Source organism: Ornithorhynchus anatinus, chromosome 15 (genome assembly GCF_004115215.2).
Source record: "Ornithorhynchus anatinus isolate Pmale09 chromosome 15, mOrnAna1.pri.v4, whole genome shotgun sequence".
Lineage (NCBI taxonomy): Eukaryota > Metazoa > Chordata > Mammalia > Monotremata > Ornithorhynchidae > Ornithorhynchus > Ornithorhynchus anatinus.
The window spans coordinates 8,594,987-8,616,927 of NC_041742.1; the positions used below are offsets into that span (position 1 = coordinate 8,594,987).

Here is a 21,941-nt window from a genome sequence, read left to right on the forward strand (position 1 = left end):
ACCAGAAGGAGCTTCATTTCCTCCTCTAAAACGGGGTGTGGATACCTGACCTCCTTCCTGACCATTATCCCAGGCGGGGCTGGGACCGGAGCCGGCCTGATGGTCCTTGTGTCAGTCCCAGAGAGCGGGAGGTCTGCCGCTGAGCCAGAGGTCTGGCTCAGATGCCCAGAAGATAATTGCTTCCTGCCCGGAGTCTAAAGAGCGCTCCTGCTCTTCGCTCCGAAGAACGAGGCCAAGCGGCAGGCTCCGCGGGGCCAGCAGGCTTGCTTTACGAGCACATCGAGCTCACGCAGTGAAGATATTTCTTGGAAAACAAGACTCCCCACTCCGCCTGTCACAGCCACAGAGCCCGTCGGTCCAGCTAGACACCCACTGGGCCCCCTCCCTGCCAACCCCCCTCTGGGCCTGTGAATAACCGTACCCCACTGCGAACCGCTTAACCATCCCTAACCCCTCTCCGCCCTCTCCTCCTCTCAGTCCCAGCTCCGGGAAGCTCCTTCGGAGGGCTCGTTTCTCCTGCTTTTCCCTCTCCAGACGGATTCACTTCCTCGCGACGCACAAACTCCCCAACGATCCCCCCCGAGCCCAATTCCCGGAGATTTAACGAGCCGTTCTGTTATCGGTCCCCGGCCCTCGGCTTACTTTCCACGGTGAGAGTGATGGGCTGGCTCGTCTTGTTGTCCCCGTTCTTGTCATTAACGGCCTGCACGTAGTAGCGGCCCGTGTCCGGGGCCACCGACGAGAGAATGACGAGGGTGTTCTCCAGCGTAATGGCGCTAGGGAGGGAAGAGGAGACGAGGGAGGAGTTAGGGAATCTGGCTTGGCTCCTCTGCCTCCAGGAATGGAGCAGAAGAGGGTGGAGGTGGTTCTTTGGGCGTGATATCCCCATTTTACAATCCTCAATTTGCAGTTGAGGTAACTGAGGCACAGAGAAGTGAAGTGAAGGCTCAAGGTCAAACAGCAGACAAGTAGCGGAGCCGGGATTAGAGCCTACGTCCTCCGGATCCCGGGCCCGAACTCTATCCATTAGGCCACGCTGCTTCTCATTAGTACACAAATACCAAGAAAATACAAATACCTTTATTAGAGTACACACTGCGTCCTTATAAGGGTCGAGAATACTGTAGACGCATTCTTTCCCTTCGAGCCTTTGCCCCCTTTCGCCTCCCAACGATCTCTCAACCACAGGGAAGGCAGAGGAGAGGGACCAGAGGCCATGATTAATTCCCACCTAGGTATTCCTCTCCAGTACTTAGAACAGGGCTCTGCGTACAGTAAGCACTTAATAAATACTATTTCTACTCATAGCAACTCAGCCTGCCATGGACAACTCTTGGTAAGATCCCAGGGAGATCGAAACAAATGAAAAAATGAGTTCCTGGACAATTCTGTGAATTTCAAGTCTGAGCAATTCCCATTTGCTCAGACCAGCAAGTGGGAATGTATTCACGAGGCCGGTCGGTTACTCCAGGCTTGGGGAGCAAGGAATTCATTAGGTCTGCTCCCGACGCTTCCCCGAGTAGCTGGTGACTGTGGGCAGGTCACTTGACCTTTCTGTTATTCTAATTCCCGCCCCCCACAATGCGCTTCTCTAGTAGTAGTAATAGTATTAAGTACTGGCTTTGTGCAGAACATGTACTAAGTGCCAGGAAAGAGTACACAGGTGGGATTTAGACAAGGACCTGTCCATCACAGGACTCACAATCTGACAAACCTGGCCCTGCCCACAGTTAAGCTCAAGAACTCGACTGACTGATTGAGAAATACTGTCGGCTTGGGTCTTGGAAGGGAGATTTTACAGGGGGCTACGGGACTCATGATTCGATCCCCGGGTTTCTGATTTTCATTCATTCAGTTGTATTTATTGAGTACTTAGAAGGTACAGAGCACCGTAGTAAGCGCATGGGAGAGTACAATATAACAATAGGAAGACACATTCTTTGCCCAAAATAAGCTTACGTCCTAGAGGACTTTCCACCTAGCACCCAGGGTTTCCACCTCCCTGAAGGCCCCTCTCCACCAGGGGAGCGTCCAGGCTGTGCACCCCCATTCCAGGCCTGAAAACTGGGGTGCATTGGGGGTGGGAAGGGGAGGAGAGGGACAACCCACCCAACAAAAATAATCTGCCTTTCTGCCTCCCTCTTTTATTCATTTTCCCGACGACAAACAAAACCATTAGTTTGTCAAGTCTATCTCCGGATTTTAATGTGATGTGTCTGAGACAGCTGTTAAACATCCTTAATGTTAGTTTAACAAGAACAAATCCAGTTGAATTCTCTTCAAATTTTCCCATTAGGTGAATGTTTGGTCTCACAAATAAGCATCTCTGCTGATGCCTTTCTCCTTTGCCCTCTAACCCCGAGCTGGGAGAGGTCACACACATTCCTTGGGGAGCTCTGTGGCCTTGTGGAAAGAGCACGGGCCTGGGAGTCAGAAGGACCTAGGTTCTAATCCCGGCTCTCTCACTCGCCTGCTGCGTGACCTTGGGCAAGTCACCTCACTTCTCTGGTTCTCAATTCCCTCATCCGCAAAATGGGGATTCACTGCCTATTCTCCCTCCTATTTGGACTGTGAGCTCCGTCTGGGATCTATTATCTTGTATCTACCTCAGCGCTTAGTGCAGTGTTTGACATATAGTAAGCATTTTACAAATACCACCCTTATTGTTATTTTGCCAATGAGGAAACTGAGGCATGAGAAGTGAAATGATTTGCCCAAGGTGACACAGTAGGTAGGTGACAGAGCCAGGATCAGAACCTAGGTCTCCTACCACCTGGTGCTAGGCTAAGGAGTATAAGGGACCCAAAAGAGTTCAGGTCAGACGTGATAAAGATTCCTTATCCGCAAGGGTTTTTGAGGGCTAAAAAAGCTTCAGTCGGAAGCTCATTCTTTCAAGAGGCCAACCCTGACTAAGCCCTCTTTTCCTCTTCTCCCACTCCCTTCTGCATCACCCTGACTTGCTCCTTTTATTCACCCCCCGTCTCAGCCCCACAACACTTATGTCCATATCTGTAATCTATTTATATTACTGCCTGCCTCCGCGTCTAGATTGTAAGCTCGTTGTGGGCCAGGAATGTGGTCACTTATTTTGTTGCATCGTGCTCTCCCAGTACAGTGGACTGCACACGATATAGATGATTGATCGATGGATTGTCTCTGTGCTGGTTACACAGAGTCGAGGGGAGAGGGGGAAGGCCAATCTCCACAGACCAGGCCATGCCACCCCCCGGCCCCCAACTCCCGGAGAGAGCTCCCCCTCCGTGCCCCGATCTCCCCAGGCTCTGACGGCTCATCAGATATGTATCTCGAGTACACAGATACCCGAGAATTGCCTCCCAGGGACCATCCCGCTCTGCTCGGAATATTAATCCTCCGTAATTGCTCACATCACAGCGGCGAGATGGCCCTTGGAAGCCGAAGCTCGGTGGAGAGCTCGGGAAGGAGGACCGGGACTGGGCGAGGGCAACTGGGGGTGCCGGGGATACCAAGGGAAGCAACTATGGTTAGAGTCTCTTCAGGGCTCTGGAGGGGACGACTGAGGCCAGAATCTTGAACCCACCTCTCAGGGCACGCTGGACCCTGAGAAGAATCATAAGGATAATAACCGTCATTTTAGCTGATGGAGCGCTTTCCCATCGGCTAGCTCATATTCTCCTCCCGACATCTCCAGGGAGAGGCGAGTGTTGCTGACCCCACTTTACAGACCGAAAAACTGAGGCCCAGAGAGCATGGTGTGGGGAGAAGGAGCGTGGTGTAGTGGCTGGAGCACGGGGCTGGGAGTCAGAAGGTCGACGGTTCTAATCCTCCACATGTCATCTGTGTGACCTTGGGCGAGTCGCATCACTCTTCTGTGCCTCTCTTGCCTCTTTTGTAAAATGGGGATTGAGATTGTGAACCTCATGTGGGACAAGGACCGTGTCCAACCCGATTTGCTTGTATCCACTCCGGCGCTTAGTACAGTGCCTGGCACACAGTAAGTGCTTAACAAATATCACAATCATTATTATTATTAATAGAGTAACTCGGCCAAGGCCCCACCGCAGGCCAGTGGTAAACCTGGTCAGGGATCCAGGGCCCCGTCTCTCGGATCCTTGTTCTCTCCACTAGGTCCTGCTGCTGCTGACCCCGACTGAACCCAATGCCGGGTTGGGTCTGGGCCCATCTGGGATGAGGATCGGGTGGGATATGGGGGGCTGGGTGTGGGGATACAGTGGGGCAGGAGAATGAAACTAGGGTGGGACAGCCGGGGGTGAGGAAGGAGGGGGATGAGAGGGGCCAGAGTGGGAGGGGGAGAGGACACACGGGTGGCCTGTGGTAGCCCCCGTCAGCTTGGTCAACTCCCCACTCTCAAACCACACACCTTTCCTCTTTCCTTCCTTCCCCCGTGCTGCCACACATAATGAAAAAATAAATAATAATAATAGCTTTGCTAAGCACTTACTGTGTGCCAGTCACTGTTCTAAGTGCTGGGGTTGATACAAGATCATTAGGCTGAACACAGTCTCTGTCCCACATGAGGCTCACCGTCTTAATCCCCATTTTACAGTTGAGGGAACTGAGGCCTAGAGAAGTGAAATGATTTGCCCAAGGTCCCATATCAGCCAAGTGGCAGAGGTGGGATGAAAACCATGACCTTCTGACTTCCAAGTCTGTGTTCTATCCACTAGCCAATGCTGCTTCTCTAAGGGTCAATTGTTCCCATACTGAGAGTTGAACCTGGGCCTCCTGGGTGAAAACCAGGAATCCTAACTGCTACATGAGTATTTGGGAAAATGTTCAAGTGCCTATAAATACAGGGAAGCAGTGTGGCCTAATGGAAAGAGTACAGACCTAGGAGTCAGAAGGACCTGGGTATTAGAGAAGCAGCGTGGCTCAGTGGAAAGAGCCCGGGCTTGGGAGTCAGAGGTCATGGGTTCAAATCCCGGCTCTGCCACTTGTCAGCTGTGACTGTGGGCGAGTCACTTACCTTCTCTGTGCCTCAGTCACCTCATTGGTAAAATGGGGTTTAACTGTGAGCCTCACGTGGGACAACCTCATCACCCTGTATCTACCCCAGCGCTTAGAAAAGTGCTCTGCACATAATAAGTGCATAACAAATACCAACATTATTATTATTAATCTGGGCTCTGCCACTTTTCTACTGGGTGACAAAGGGCAAGTCACTAAAGTCTTCTGTGCCACACTTCTCTCAATGGTAAAACGGGGATTAAGACCGTGAGCCCTATGTGGGACAGGGGCTATGTCCAGGCCTGTGTTCTATCGACTAGCCCATGCTGCTTCTTACTGTTGACTCCGGTGTACAAGGCAATGTACATTCCAGCTTTCCTCACCCTCGTCGCTCTCATCTCTCTCCTCCGTGCCCCACCCTCCCGGCTCCCTCTCCCCAGAGGTTGGCCATCCTCTGCAGTCCCTGGGCTCAAAGCACTCACTGGCACACAACCTCACCACCCGGGTAGTCCCAGCCGACTCTGCCGTTTAAGCTCCTCAGGGGACCGTGATATCTGCTCTAGATGGGCAAGGAATCTCTTCCTCTCAGGACAGAGGGCTTCCCTCAGCTTCTCCGATTGGATTTAGACTGAAATCTCTTTGTGGGCAGGGACTGTGCCTACAAACTCCCTTGTACCGTACTCTCCCGAGCGCTCAGTAGTGTTCTGCACACAATAAAAACTCAAAAAATTCTGGATTGGTTTCCGCTTCCCCTCCCTTTTGCTGTCTTGGAGCTTTTCCCTCTCCCGCTTGATGGTGCCCGCTCCCTTCTGCACAGACCGGGGTCGGGCAGGACCTTGCCAAGAGAAGTCAGACCCCGGGTCTACCTTCTGCTGACCGGGACTCTCCCCTGGAACGCCCGCTGGCTCCCGGAGTCCCCTCCACGGGCGGGGGTCCGGTACTCACATGCGGCTGCTGGGCGGAATCTTGCGGCCATCACGGAACCAGGTGACCTGCGGGCGGGGGAAGCTGGCGATGCGGGGGGCGCGGATCACGGCGGCTTCTCCATGAGACACACTCTGACGCTTCTCGCTGTCCTCAAAGCTGCCCATGTCTGAAGAGGAAAATTGCATGTGGGACCGGGGTCGGGGGCATGCGGGGATGGCAGAGAGGAGCCCGGCACCCCACACGGTGGGCAGTCGGGGGACAGGACGTTGAGAGACCCTGCATTCAGGGATGACCATCAGGGTGGCTGCCCGTGAGGTGGGAAGGGGGTGCATGGGCAGATGCCAGGCTGAAATGACTCGGTGAACAACTGGGCCTCATTCTTCTGGCAAGCCTGGTCCAGGGAACCCCACAGGTGGATGGCTGGGGGAGGTTTAAGACCCATGCCAGGAAGGACCATTCTGAAATGGGAGAGGTGAAGCTCCTCAAGAGTCCCACCTCAGTGGGAACCCCCCTGCCCAACCCACACTTCAGGAGTTCCGATGGGAGGGTGGGAAGGGGATGGGGAAACCGCCATCTGGGGGTGGGAGAGTGGCAGGGAAGAGGCCGGATTCTCAGCCAAGTCCACAACCGTTCCTCCACGCAATCCCACCCGACCAACTTAAAATAAGCCGGTTGGAGCTGGGGGGCCGGGGGTGGGGAGGGGGAGATGTTTTATTGACTTCCCTTAATTGCTGTAATTAAAAACATGTAAAGAATCTTTTTTTAACGACTTTGCCATTATCATTAGTTGTTAGCACAGCTGCCTTATTAATTTCTCATTAGAGTCTTGATTGGCTATCACTCATCGGGTAGTGGGGCAGGGGATGCCTACCGAGAGGGAGGCTACGCTCCCCAGAAGGCTGGTTTTGGGGTTCTAAGCCTGGGTTCCGATGGTGACTCTGCCACTCATCTGCTGTGTGACCTTGGGGAAGTCACTTCACTTCTCTGAGCCTCAGTTCCCTTCTGCCTCTGGCCTGGAACGCCCTCCTTCCTCATATCCGACAGACAATTCCTCTCCCCCTCTTCAAAGCCTTACTGAAGGCCCTTCCCTGACTTCTCCCACTCCATTTCTTCTCCCACTCCCTTCTGCATTGCCCTGACACGCTCCCTCTATTCATCCCCCATCCCAGCCCCATAGCACTTATGTACATATCTGTCGTTTTATTTATTTCTATTAATGTCTGTCTCTCCCTCTAGATTGTAAGCTCCTTTTCGGCAGGGAATGTGTCTGTTATATTGTTGAATTGCACTCTTCCAAGCACTTAAGACAGTGTCCTGCAAAAGTAAGTGCTCAATAAATACAACTGACTGGCTCTGACACCTGCCAGTTGTGGGACTTGGGCAACTCCCTTCACTTCTGCCTGCCTCGGTTTCCTCACCCGAAAAATGGGGATTCAATACCTGTTCTATCCCCTACTTAGACTGTGAGTCCGATGTGGGATAGTGACTGTATGCAACCTGATTATCTTGTCTCTATCTCAGCGCTTAGAATAGCGCTTGACACGTAGAAATCACTTAACAAATATCATTATTATTATTACCTTGGGCAAGTCACTTCGCTTCTCTGTGTCTCAAATATCTCATCTGTCAAATGGGGATTAAGACTGTGAGTCCCACGTGGGACAGGGACTGTGTCCAACCCAATTTGCTTGTATCCCCTGCAGTGCTTAATACAGTGCCTGGCACATAGTAACTGCTTAACAAATACCATAAAAATAATAATAGTAAATCATTATTATTATTATTATTGAGAGCATATAAACGGCCCCCTAGTTGGCTCCTCCTCTTCCACAATCTGTTCCCCTCAGACCTCCAGGACTGCCCATCATAAAGAATCCCAAGTCCCTTCAGAGGGGAGTGGGAAGAATTCATCTCTCCCAGATCCCAGGGTTTCATTTTTTCAAGGTTCCTTACTAGTGTTGCAAGAAAGTATCAGCTGGCCTTGGTCCAGGACATAGAGATCTTAGTAAACAAATACAACTCTTTCTCAAGGAGTTTGAAGCTTCATTTATCTGAGAAAAGTGTCAAGGGACCACGTTGCTCTATACCAAACCCAGGGTGAAGAATCTCACACTGTCCTTGGAGAGGTGCTAATCAGAGTTACGATATTAAAGCTTTACTAGGACCTAGGCAAGCACCGCACTAAGCGGAAAATAAGTGGGTCACATAATCCCTGTCCCACACAGAACCGACAAGATGCAGGAAAGAACCCCATTTAATAGATGAGGACTTTTTCTTTTCTTTTTTTTCATGGTATTTGTTAAGTGCTTACTGCTTGCTGGGGTAGATACAAGGTAATCGCGTCAGACGCAGTCCCGTCCCACATGGGGCTCGCAGTCTCAATCCCAATTTTCCAGATGAGGGACCTGAGGCAGAGAAAAGTTAAGTGACAGTCCTAAGGTCAGAAGACAATCCCCTTCAGATTCCCAGGCCTGTGTTCTATCCAGGCACTTAGTACAGTGCTTTGCACCCAGTAAGCGCTCAACAAATACGATTAATAATAACCACTAGGCCGGGCTCCTTCTCCATGTGCACTCCATGACCTTGTTGCACTACACCAAAACCCAGGGTGAAGCATCTCACACTGTCCCGGGAGAGACGCTAATTGGAGTTATGATAATTAAAGCTTTATTAGGTACCAAGCAAGCACTGCATTAAGCAGAAAATAAACAGGTCACACAGTCCCTGTCCCACACAGAACACATGATCTAAGCTACAGGAAAAAGTCCCATTTTCTAGATGAGGACATGGAGGCACAGGGAAGTGAAGTGTCTGGTCCAAGTTCACCCAGCAGGCAAGTGGTAGGAGAACCCAGGTCTCCCGACTCCTGACGTTAGCACTAGGCCATGCTGCCAGATCGAGACTGTAATCTTGTTGTGGGCAGGCAATGTGTCTGTTATGCTGTTGCGCTGTACTCTCCCAAGCACTTAGTACAGTGTCCTGCACACAATACGGGCTCAATAAATTCAAATGATTGATCCTAATTATTCCCAGGGGGGAATTAGCTCCTTTTAGCTACCTCCATTCAGCCAAAAGACGAGTCAGAAGGACCTGGGTTATAATCCCGGCTCTGCCACTTGTCTGCTGTATGACCTTGGGCAAATCACTTCACTTCTCTGTGCCTCAGCTACCTCATCTGCAAAATCGGGATTAAGACTGTGAGTTCCATGTGGGACAGGGACTGTCTCCAACTGGATTAACTTGTATAATAATAATAATAATAATAATGTTGGTATTTGTTAAGCGCTTACTATGTGCCGAGCACTGTTCTAAGCGCTGGGGTAGACATAGGGGAATCAGGTTGTCCCACGTGGGGCTCACAGTCTTAATCCCCATTTTACAGATGAGGGAACTGAGGCCCAGAGAAGTTAAGTGACTCGCCCACAGTCACACAGCCGACAAGTGGCAGAGCTGGGATTCGAACTCATGAGCCCTGACTCCAAAGCCCATGCTCTTTCCACGGAGCCACGCTGCTTCTCATTGTATCTACCCCAATGCTTAGAACAGTGCTTGGCACCTAGTAAGCGCTAAAAAGTACCATAGTTATAATTATTATTCTCATTTCTCTGGCCTTCTTTTTATTCCCCCAAGGACCTCATTTAATGCTCTGCCCACAGAAGGTACCCAAAACAGTGCTCTTCCTACTTAGTGTTCTGTCCAAAGTAGGCACCCCGTACAGTGTTCTCTTAACTGTATGCACTCAATAAACACCGTTGCATTGGATATAGAATTACAAAGCCCAAACAGTTGCCCAAGTCTGGCAGGGGGTAGGAGAGAAGACACTTCTAGAAAGGGGTAACTGAGTCAAGGAGCCAGTGGAAAGGCTCTTCTATGGTTGTCCCTGTTGATTTGGGGAAGGCGGAGGGATGACAATGGGACTTAAGTGTTCTGCCTCCCAGCCCCGGCGGGCTTCCTGTTATTAGCCTGAAGACGGTAGTTCGAAAATCTTCATTAGTCTGCTAGGATGAATTGGCTTTCTCCACAGCTGGAGGGGCTTATTCTCCACGCTCACAAGCTCCCAGAGTCTCTGAGCTTGGGACGTGATGATGCCATATATAGGCCTGAGATAGTTTTGTTGTTTTTTTTTTAAACAAATGCCGTGGCCGGAGACATTTTAATTGTGCACCAGTAAATACTACTGAAAGCCTATTCAACTCTCTTGGTATCAGACCAGGCGGCAACACTAGCAGATCAGCAACTCTGGTCTTGAGGGAGGGAATGGGTTAATGTCAGGGCCATGGTGGCTCTGCCTGGTGGCAGGCTGACTGCTCTCACCCACAGGGATCGATCAATCCATCCACCAATCACTCAATGGTATTTATTGAGCGCTTACTATGTGCGGAGCACTGTACTAGGTGCTTGGGGGAGTCCAATCCAGCAGAATTGGTAGAGGCGTTCCCTGCCCACAGTGAGCTTAGGGTGTAGAGGGCTTCCTCCCTCAAGGTTGATGTTCCTCCTAATCTTCCTACCCCTCCTTCTCTTTCTTCTTCTCCTCTTTCCTCCCTTCTCATGTTCCTTCTCCTCCACCTCCTTCCTCTCTTCTCAGGATCCTCAAGCGACCTTCCGGCCCACAGCCTTGTAATCGCATTGGAAACAGCTTGTGGAAACGGTTTCCGCTATTCTCGGGAAATGACACGGGCTCTCCTCCACACTGCACGCTGACAAATGTGGCCCCCATCGGAGCCGGGCACAGGCTGGTGGCACCGGGCCTGGAAGCTGACTTTCTTTCTCCTTCGCCAAGGAGGCCAAGTGGCTGTGGAGTCAATGCCGGGCAAGATGGGGTGTTGCTGAGGAGTGGGGGAGCAGTTGGGTCAAGTGAGGGAACCCGTTTACCAACTCTGTTGTATTGGATTCTCCCAAGCGCTTAGTATAGCGTTCTGCACACTATAAGTGCTCAGTAAATCCACTGATTGATGGAGGATGAATTTGGAGTGGGCAAATTCAATCCCGGTGCCTGGATTTCTCCCAGTAGCCTTTGTGGCAGGGGGAACCAGTGGAGGAGGGGATCCGGGGATCTGTCCCTCCCTCTCTTCCTTATTCTGTCTCTGACTCTCTCCTCTCTCCCATCTTTCTTCTCTCTCCGTCTCTCTTTCCTTCTCTCTCTCATTCCTTTCAGCCTCTCCCTCCTCAACTTCCCCATCTCCCTGCCCGGCAATATCCCCTCATTAGATGTGTCGTGTCTTGGCTTGGCTTGGCAGGAACCAGCCAACAGATTCTGACACCAGAGTGAGATCCATCACGTTAATTCTGGGCTTTTCCCAGTCTGGAGGAAGACTCGCTCTGCCTTCAGAGCCGATTGATGGCATCGAAGCCGCCCTCCGTTTATGACTACAGTTGTTTTCTGTAATTATTATAAACACTGTTTCCCTTATTTGGGATTTTGTAGCTCCTTCTTTCCTAGAAGGGAAGTTTTCGCTCTCTTGTTGATATTCCAGGCAAGTTTTTGGTCTGGGGAAAGGAAAGGGCAGAGAGCAACTATGAGAGTTTGGACCCCCTGCAGATAATTAAGACAGTGCTCACCACACTGCCTGGGTTCAGATAGTGCTCATCTCCCTGCTGTGGTTCAGAGAGTGCTCCCACCCTGCCCCGACTCAGACAATGTTCACCTCACTGCTGCAGTTCAGACAGTGCTCGCCTCCCTGCCTCAGTTCAGCCGGTGTTCACTGTTCTGCCCTGGTTCAGGCAGCGCTCACCACCCTGACCTGGTTCAGACAGTGCTCACCTTCCTGACCTCGTTCAGATAGCACTCACTGCCTTGCCCTAGTTTGGGTAGTGCTCACTGCCCTGTCCCAGAGCAACCATTCTTTTCCTAACCCAACCCGAAAACTGCTTTTCGGTAAATATGAAGAAATCTCCATGAATGACAAAGTTGCTGCTAACCTCCTTTCTTCATCTCCTCTCCTCCCCTTGCCCTCCATCTCCCCCAGTTTTTCTCTGGGCCTGGGAGTCAGAAGTACTTGGGTTTTAATCCCAGCTCCTCCACATGTCTGCTGTGTGACCTGGGGCAAGTCACTTGATCCGTATGCTTCAGTTTCCTCATCAGTAAAATGGGGATTAAGCCTGTGAGCCCCATGTGGGGCAGGGACTGTATCCAACCTGATGAGCTTGTATCTACCCCAGGGCTTAGTACAGTGTTTGACACAAGGTAAGCACTTACACCACAATTATTATGACTATTGCAATTCTCAAGTGGGCAGGCTCCTTCTCTGCTGCACTGGGTCTTCCTTGCCATGTTAAATCCCCAGAATCTGCCGGCACCGTATGCTCATGAGTTTTAGGATGTCCAATACCTGGACGGTGAAGCAGAGAGGATTCTGGGCGCGGTGGTGGCCTTGGTATTGGCCACAGTGGGAGACTCAAGGACAAAGGGAAAGTGGAGGAGGGGGACCTTAAAAGGACAGACTACAGCATTTGAGATTTTGCATCCTGGAGGAGGGAAGACTAGGAGGCAGTAGGATGTGGAAAACCCATCTCCAAGTCTGGGCAGAGGAAGTAGAGAAAGATTATATTGGACTCTCACAAATACTTAGTACAATGTTCTTCACTCCGTAAGTGCTCAATAACTACCACTGATTGATTTTTTGCTAGTCACCGGCTGTTCTGGGTCCACTGAGGAAATGCATTTGAACTGTAGGAGGAGACATCAGGAAAACTTCCTTACAAGGAAGATCATTAGAAACTGGAATGCATGACACAGAAAGTTGGAAGAGTTGTGTCCTCCTTGGGGAGGGAGGGTTAAGAAAATGTAATGATAACAATAATAATTGTGGTATTTGTTCAGTTCTCACTCTGTGACAGGTACTGTACTAAGCACAGGGGTGGATACAAGATGATCAGGGGCTCACAGTCTAAGTAGGAAGAAGAACAAGGTGAGGGCCCCTTTACTGCTCCTCCTCCCCTCCCCTTCCCGCCTTCTGCTCTTCCCCCTCTCCTTCCCTCAGCACTGTGCACATTTGTATATATTATTTATTACCCTATTTATTTTGTTAATGAGGTGCATATCTCCATGATTCTATTTATCTTGATGATGTTGTTTTGTTTTGTTCTGTTCTGCTTTGCTGTCTGTCTCCCCCGTTTAGACTGTGAGCCCGTTATTGGGCAAGGAATGTCTCTGTTGCTGATTTGTACATTCCAAGCGCTTAGTACAGTGCTCTGCACATAGTAAGCGCTCAATAAATACTATTGAATGAACGAATGAATCCCCACTTTGCAGATGAGGAAACAGACACTGAGAAGTGAAGTGATTTATGAAACAGCATGACCTAGTGGATAGAACATGGATCTGGGAGTCAGAAGGACCTGGATTCTCATCCCGGCTCTGCCACTTGTCCGCTGTGCAACCTTGGGCAAGTCATTTCACTTCTCTGGGCCTCAGTTATCTCATCTGTAAAATGGGGATTGAGACTGAGCCCCAGGTGAGACAGGGACTGTGTCCAACCTGTTTACCTTCTATCTACCCCGTGCTTAGAAAAGTGCTTGACACATAGTAAGTGCTTAGCAAATATCATCATCATTATTATTATCATCATCATCATTATTACTTGCCCAAGATCACACAGCAGGTAAGTAGCAGAATTAGAACCCAGGTCCTCTAACTCCTAGGCTCGTGCTGAGAGGTGTCTGACTGGAATGGCTTAAATGCCACCAGAGGCACGGGGATGGATGAGTTGACCTCTCCAGGCCCCTTTCAGGTCACGAATTCCGGGCGTCTACTTACAGGCCACCTGGACCTCGGTCTGACGTTGCAGTAGGGTCCCCATCCGGTTCCGTACGATGCAGCGGTAGAAGCCGGCGTGGGTGCGGTCCAGGGAAGTGATCATGTACCTGAGGGGGAACAAAATGGCAGACGAGTCAGCTGACTCCAGGAGCCTGGGCATGCAGGGACAGGGGCACCTGAGGAGAGAGAGTAATAATGATATCCCAGACCAGCTATCGCATTTACAGCGTGGCCTAGTGGAAAGAGTCAGGGTCCGGGAGTCAAAGGGACCTGGGTTCTATCCCAGCTCCGCTACTGGACTGCTGTGTGATCTTGGGTGAGTCGTTTCACTTCTCTGGGCCTCAGTTCCCTCATCAGCAAAGTGGGGATTCAGTACCTCTTATCTAGACCGTGAGCACCAGGAGGGACCTGATCATCTTTGAACTACCCGGATCATCTTGTATCTACATAGTAAGTACTTAACAAATATCACAATTCTTATTATTATTGAGAAGCAGTTTGGCTTAGCGGATAAAGCACGGGTCTGGGAACCAGAGGTGTCTGGGTTCTAATCCCGGCTCCACCACTTGCCTGCTGCCTGACCTCTGGGCCCGTGCCTCACTTTCCTCAAGTGGAAAATGGGGGACTCAATGCCTGTTCTCCCTCCTACTTAAGGTTGTAAATCCCCATTTTACAGATGAGGTAATTGAGGCACCGTGAAATGAAATGTCTTGACCAGGGACACACAGCAGGCAAGTGGCAAAAGTGGGATTACGACTCAGTCCCATTCTTTTTCTAGGCCACACTTCTTCTCCTCAGCCTTCTCTGTCTGTTGTTTGCTCCCCTCAACCTTCAGTCAGCCAATTTACTGAGGTCTTACTGTGTGCAGAGCATCGTATTAAGCGCTTAGGAACGTACAGTACAATAAACAGACACATTCCTCTGCCCCATAATAAGCTTACAGTCTAGAGGGTCTTGGTCCGCAGACGCGGGGTACTGGGGAGCCTGACCTGAGAGACTGTCTTGGGAGGATCCTATCTCTCCTACATTTCCTCTTTTCTCCTTTCTGGCTCGCTCCCCTCTCTAGGCCCGACTCCCTCTCTCCCCTTTCCTCTGTCTCCTGGCCTATTTATGGCTCCGTAGGCAAAGTTATTTAAAGTCACAGGTCCATCTCCTGCCTCCCTTTCACCGCCAAGCCACAGCACTCAACCCAAATTGCAATTCAGGGGAGGGAGGGTTGGCTCTGACGAAGCCGGGTTTTCGTCTGGCACGACGAGAGCAACGGAGAGAGAAAACCGACTGTTCTCCAAATCCAGGGGACGCGCTCACAACCCCCACCCCGGGGGCCCTCGATCCAACCCGCTGGTTCGCTGAGGGATTCCCCGAATCCTGCTTCTAAACGAAGACAAGAACAGGGAGTGAACTGATCGCCACCCCTACACCCCTGCCTTCTCGGCCTCTCTGCATCTCCCCAGCTCTTTCCTAGAAGCCTCTGCTCTTGGGGGCCGCATGCTCGCTTGCCTCCGGTCTGAGTGGCTAGTGGTGGATGAAAGGGGAAAGCAGGAGGTCACAGGACTGGGGAGGGGGTGTGGAAATTGGTGATGGAGGTGGGACAGTAGAGAGAGAGAGAGGCGGAGAAGGTGGGGAAGGAAGAAAGATAGAAGGTTAAGTTCCCAACTAGCGGATACTACTTATATGCGGGGGAAATATCTAGGCTTCTGTTGCGCTTCCAAGCGCTTAATAGGCACTAAAAAAATACATCACTATTACAACTGCTCCTACTATTATTACTGCTGCTGCTATAGAGCATTAGCCATTCAGCTGCTAGTCCTGATGTATTGTTCTCTCCTAAGCACTTAGTGCAGTGCTTGGCACACAGTAGGTGCTCAATAAATGCCCTTGATTGATTGATGAAATGATTGACCCAGCTTCAGGGAACCCTGCTAAACTCTGGGTTCCGTTGAAATGGGCAGGGAATGTTTTAGTGTTATATTGTACTCTCCCATGTGCTTAATACGGTGCTCCGCACACAGGAAGCGCTCAATAAATACGACTGACTGACTGCATGACGCCTGTCAGAAGGAGCAGGCTGAGGGAGCGATGGCTAGAAGCAGCACGGTGTAGGGGATAGAGCACAGGTCTGGGAGTCAGAAGGTCAGGGGTTCTAATCCCTGCTCTACCACTTATCTGCTGTGTGACCTTGGGTAAGTCACTTCACTTCTTTGAGTCTCAGTTACCTCGTCTGTAAAATGGGGATTGAGACTGTGAACTCCACATGGGACAGGGCCTGTGTCCAACCTGATTTGCTTTTATCCACTCCAGCTCTTAGTACAGTGACGATGGTGTTTGTTTGTTAAGCCTGGCATATAGTAAGCACTTAACAAATACCACAATTATTATTATTATTATTAGGAAGCAGACACTTCAGCCCAATGTTTTTGGCCCCCTGGCTCCAGTCAAGCACTGGGAGGAGAGGAAGGAGGGAAATGGAGACAACAGCCCTATCCCAGACCCTTCTCCCTGCTTCCCCCAGCTTCCACTCCCAGGCTTTCGCACTTTTATCCATACAGGCCCCTGCCGGGTCAGATCTACTTGCCTTGGGGGTGAGAAGTGGGCCTGGTGAGGAGGGAGGGAGAAGGAAGGCACGGAGATTGGATGTCCAAAGACGAGAGGAGATCAGGGAGAAAAATAAGCTAACAAATGTGGCATCTTCACACCCACACGGAGAAAAGCACAAATGGTTTTTTTGGGTCCTAGTCCTTGAATGTCACAGCTGATATTTAAAATGATTCTTACTCGCATTAAATAAGATATTTCAATTCCACTAAGCTGTCAGGAGCTGATGCAGACACCAGAAATAATGGGCAGACTCTCCTTGTATTGTCCTCGCTAATAAATCACGAGCGCAGAGAAGCACGTATAGTGGTGTTCACACAGCGAGGCGTCTGTGGGACACTTACACGCACCCTCTGAAACTCTCCCTCAGACATGACCGGCATGGGAAGCAGTGTGGCCTAATGGAGAGACCTCGGGACGGGGAGTCAGAAGGACGTTGGTTCTAATCCTGGCTCTGCCACTTGCCTGCTGTGTGACCTTGAGAGAATCACTTCACTTCTCTGTGCCTCAGTGAAATACCCTTTCTCCCTCCTTTTTTTATGGTATTTGTTAAGCGCTTACTATGTATGTTCTAAGCACTGGGGCCGATACAGGGTAATCAGTTTGGACACATGTGGGGCTCACAACCTTCATCCCCATTTTTCAGATGAAGTAACTGAGGTCCAAAGGTGACTTGCCCAAGGTCGTACAACAGACAAGTGGTGGAGCTAGGATTACAACCTAGGTCCTTCTGACTCCCAGGCCCGTGCTCTGTCCACTTAGAACAGTGCTCAGTGCTTAGAACAGTGCTTGGCATATAGAAGCACTTGGCAATTATCATTATTATTATTACTACTAGGTCCAGCTGCTTCTCTCCTACTTAAAATGTCACTCATATGGGACAGGGACTGTGTCTGACCTAACTTGTATCTTCCTCAGTGCTTAGAACAGTGCTTGACAGAGTCAATGCTTATTATTATTATTATTGGCACTTTGAACAAGGCCTCTTCCCCACCCCACCCTCTCACGCCATCAGCACCAGGACAGAAAATTCATTCAATCGTATTTCTTGAGCGCTTCTTGTGCGCAAAGTTCCATAGTAAGCGTTTTGGCCCTAAGAAAAGGAGTACTGGAATACGATGAACACCCATCTTGGGAGCCGGTATCATGCACAGGGAAGCCCCCTCAAATCCTCTCGGAGGACGCCTCGGCCCAGGCTGTCTCCACCTCCCCGACTCTTTGGGCCTATTATGGATGACCCCCCAGGAAGACCAATTAAATAACTGCTTCTTCCAACCCGTCTGACGAAAGGTCACTAAACCAGCCTCCCTTCCCTACCCTCTTGGTCCAGCCCTCCACACTCAGAGAAGAAGAAAATTGCCCGGAAGAAAAAGCCAATCAATTCCTCGGCCCGGCCTCTCCCGGCAGTGATGAACCGAATCGGGGAAGAGGCTTTGTTCCCTGAGACTTGATTTCCGTGGAGGCTTTTAGCGGTTTGTTTTAATTTGGTTCCTGCTCTGATCTGCCGTGGCACTCAAAGGATCGGAACGATTTTCTGCAGTGTCCCGGGCACCTGAGGCGAACCAGCCGTGGTGGGAGCTAAGTCTGGACAGCGGAATGGAAAATGAATAATCATGGGGGGAAGAGACTGGAGCTGGGCTGGGAAAATTCTGAGATAATTGTAAGGCAGATGAGTAGTTAGGGGTGTGTGTGTGTGTGTGTGTGTGTGTGTGTTCCCATGCATATCACACCCTTGTGGTTGTTTCCTCTTCTTTCTTTACTCTCTCTCTCTCTCTCTCCCTATATACATATATACTCCTTATGCATAGGCATATATATATATATACTCCATATATTTATATGTATATTTATATAATGGTATTTGTTAAGCGCTTACTATGCATCAAGCACTGTTCTAAGCACTGGGGTAGATACAAGGTAATCAGCCTGTCCCACATGGGGCTCACAGTCTTAATCCCCATATTCCAGATGAGGTAACTGAGGCACAGAGAAGTTAAGTCACTTGCCCAAAGTCACACAGCTGACAACCGGCAGAGCCGGGATTCGAACCCACGATCTGGGACTCCCAAGCCTGTGTTCTTTCCACTAAGCCACGCTGCTTCCTTTTCTATCTCTACTCCTTCCCCACTAGGTGAGTGTGTGTATGTGTGTGTTCCCAGTGCACACCACAGTCTTGTGTTTGCTTCCTCTTCTTCCTCTACCCTTTTCCCCCCTGTAAAAATGGCCTTCTTCTCTGGCAAGCTGAGGGGGAAGGGTGTGAGCCTGGGAGTCAGAGGACCTGGATTCCAATCCGGACTCTGCCACTACTAATAATAACTGTGGTATTTGTTAAATGCTTACTATGTGCCAGGCACTGTACTAAGTGCTGGGGTGGAGACAAGCAAATCAGATTAGCCACAGTCCCACATGGGGCTCACAGCCTCAATCCCCATTTTACAGATGAGATAACTGAGGCCCAGAGGAGTGAAATGACTTGCCCAAGGTCACACAGCAGACAAGTGGAGTAAGCGGAATTAGAACCCATGACCTTCTGACTTTCAGGCCCGTGCTCTTTCCACTATGCCATGCTGTTTCTCCACTGAATTCAATCTATCAATGGTATTTATTGAGCACTTACTATGTGACGAGTCCTGTACTCAACGCTTGGAAGAGTCCACTCCAACAGAATTAGCAGGCAGGTGCCTTGTCCGCAATGAGCAGCGTGGCTTAGTGGGAAAAGTACAGGCTTGGGAGTCAGAGGTCGTGGGTTCTAAACCTGGCTCCACCATTTGTCAGCTGTGTGACTTTGGGCCAGTCACTTAACTTCTCTGTGCCTCAGTCACCTCATTTGTAAAATGGGGATTAAGACTGTGAGCTCCACGTGGGACAACCTGATGACCTTGTATCTACCCCAGCGTTTAGAACAGTGTTTGGCACATAGTAAGCGCTTAACAGATACCATCATTATTATTATTATTATGAGCTGTGGGAGGCACCCAGCTGATTCATTCAATTTTATTTGCTGAGTGCTTACTGTGTGCAGAGCACTGTACTAAGCGCTTGGGAGAGGTGTAATAGAACAATAAATAGACACATTCCCTGACCACACTGAGCTTACAGTCTAGAGAGCTGATTGATGGAGGCTTAAAGAAGTCCCATCCACGTTCACCACCCACCGTCACCGGCTGAAAAGCCCGAAAGATCATGCGTTCAACAAGCCCCCGCCTCTGTAAAATGGAGATTAAGACTGTGAACTCCATGTGGGACGTGGACTGGATCCAACCTGATTAGCTTGTATCTACCCCAGCATTTATTGTGGTACCATTAACAGATACCATCAGAAGACAGAAAAAGAACTCTGGCAACAAAGCAGAACTTCAGAATTTCAGGACGTGACACTTTCCCTCAAGGCTAGAAGGGAAGCCTGGGACAGGTGGGCGAAATTGGGATCAGAGTATCTTCCACTCTTGCCCCCTCGATTACCATATAGCATAACAACTAATTAATACCGAGGGTGAGGGAGAGGTGATTTTGGAGGGTAATCTGGAGATGAGGAAGTACCAAGGGAATATTCAAAAGACACTAAAAGACTTTTAACGGGCAGATAATCATCAGCTTCCCTGGCAGGGCTCAGGCCTGGCACTGAGCGTCTGGGCAGCTGGTTACTGAGCCCTGCCAGATGTTCCTAGGATTGCTGATTATTCGGCTGTGACCCCGGAGCTGGGGACCTGGTCAGTGGGGTTGCCCTGGGCAGACCGAGAAAGTGTCCTCACAGGGCCTACCATCACCGTCCAACCCCTTCTCGACAGCTGGGTGGGCATTCCTCCTCTACCCTTGCCTGAGACACAGGGACATCACGGTGGAGGTGAAAAGTGACGAGACATTTCTCCATCAAGGTCAAGCTCCGCCCACCACTGCACTGACGCCCCTCACTCTTTTGGGAGACTTCGTTTCTCTCCAAAAGCTGGTATCTCCTCGGGTGTCACCCGAGGGCCGATTTGTGATTTTCCAGCTGGCTGCCTCCTCTCCCGACTTGCTCCTGGGTTGTCTCTTGCACCTTCCTCCTCGCCTCCTGGCTGGTGCAGGGAGAGGAGCCTTAATTCAGTCCATTTTTGCTTCTTGTTAGTAGCTCTAGTGATAATTGCTTACTGTGGGCCAAACATTTTGCTTAAGCACTGGAGAAGCAGTGTGGCCTGATGGAAAGAGCACATGCCTGGGAGTTGGGAGTTCTAATCCAACCTCAATCATTCATCCATTCGATTATATTTATTGAGCACTTATTAGGTGCAGAGCACTGTCCTGAGTGCTTGGGACAGTACAACATAACAATAAACTCAGTCGATCATATTTATTGAGCACTTACTGTATGCAGAGTACTGTACTAAGCGCCTGGGAGAGTACAAAATAACAATAACCAATCAATCACTCAGTTGATCATATTTACTCAGTGCTTACCTTGGGCAGAGCACTGTTTTAAGCCCTTGGGAGAGTATAATGTAACAGAGTTGGTACACCTTGCCTGCTGTGGGACCTTGGGCTTGTCGCTTCACTGGGCCTTAGTTTTCTCAACCGTAAAATGGGGGTTAAATATATGATCTGCTTCCCACTTGGACCACAAGGGCCATGTGGGACTAGGATTGAGTCCTATCTAATTATCTTCGATCTCAGTACAGTGCTTGGCACATAGCAAGTGCTCAATAAATACCACTGACGGACACAGTACGATCAGATCGGACACAGAAAGGCTAAGTGACTTGCCCGTGGTCCCATTTCGGGCAAGTGGCCAAGCTGGGATTAGAACCCAGGTCTCCTCACCCCCCGGACCTGTGCTCTTTCCGTTAGGCCACACTGCTTTTCCGAGAAAGCGTCTGGTTGCCTTTGAATCAGTGCTTTAGAGTGGCAGAAGAGTTTGCATAGACTAGTGAAGCTTAGAACTGAGCCGCTGAGAAATACTCTCTCATCACGGTTACCCGTAATGGGAAGGTCTAAGCCGAAGCGTCAGACAAAGCTGATTCACCTGTGCTAGGCAGAAGCGGCAGGGGAAAGAGTGATCAAAATGTTGATCAAAGACAACGGCAGAGACTTAAGTTTTTACCACGCTGAAGAAGGCAGTGGTAAAGCACTTCCGTATTTTTTTAACCAAGAAAACTCTATGGATAGACATACCAGAACCACTACTGATATGGCAGAAGATAGGACGTTCTGGAGAAAATATATCCAAAGAACAGGGACCGTGTCCAACCTGATAAACTTATATGTAAATTCCCCCCACTCTAGACTCTAAGTTCGTTATGGGCAGGGAACGTGTCCGCTAATTCTGTTGTACTCATCCAAGCACTCAAAACAGTGCTCTGCACATAAGTGCTCAATGCCTACCTTTGATCTACCCCAGCGCTTCAAACAGTGCATGATACATAGTAAGTGCTTAAAAAATACCATTAAAAAAAGGTCAAAATTTCCTCCAGTCATGAAATATTGTGGATCTCCTGAGATCACCCCACTGCCTGCTGCCCTTATCTCTGGAGTGGTCCAAGAATATCAAACCGGATGTCACTCTCTTAACCACGGGCATTCTGGAAAACTGCAGCATACGAGGTCTAGCGGAGTGGTCCAGGTGACGGTCCCCATAACCAGCCAACATAAACAGCGACCCTAGGCAAAGCCCCAGCACGCACTGCTCAGCACCCACGGGATACCGCCGTAGGTGACCGACAACGTCTGCCAACACGACAAGGGA

General features: G+C 50.0%; 1 protein-coding gene across 2 annotated transcripts in view; it reads right to left on the minus strand.

The window, feature by feature from the left end:
- SDK2 (sidekick cell adhesion molecule 2) overlaps positions 1-21,941 on the minus strand; it is a 180,926-nt gene that overhangs the window by 81,544 nt on the left and 77,441 nt on the right. For both annotated transcript variants that reach the window (XM_029079921.2, XM_029079920.2), the window contains exons 3-5: positions 13,631-13,737; positions 5,893-6,040; positions 643-776 (exon numbers count right to left, since the gene is read on the minus strand). In XM_029079921.2, coding sequence (XP_028935754.1) covers positions 643-776; positions 5,893-6,040; positions 13,631-13,737 — 389 coding nt within the window. The remainder of the gene's footprint in view (positions 1-642; positions 777-5,892; positions 6,041-13,630; positions 13,738-21,941) is intronic.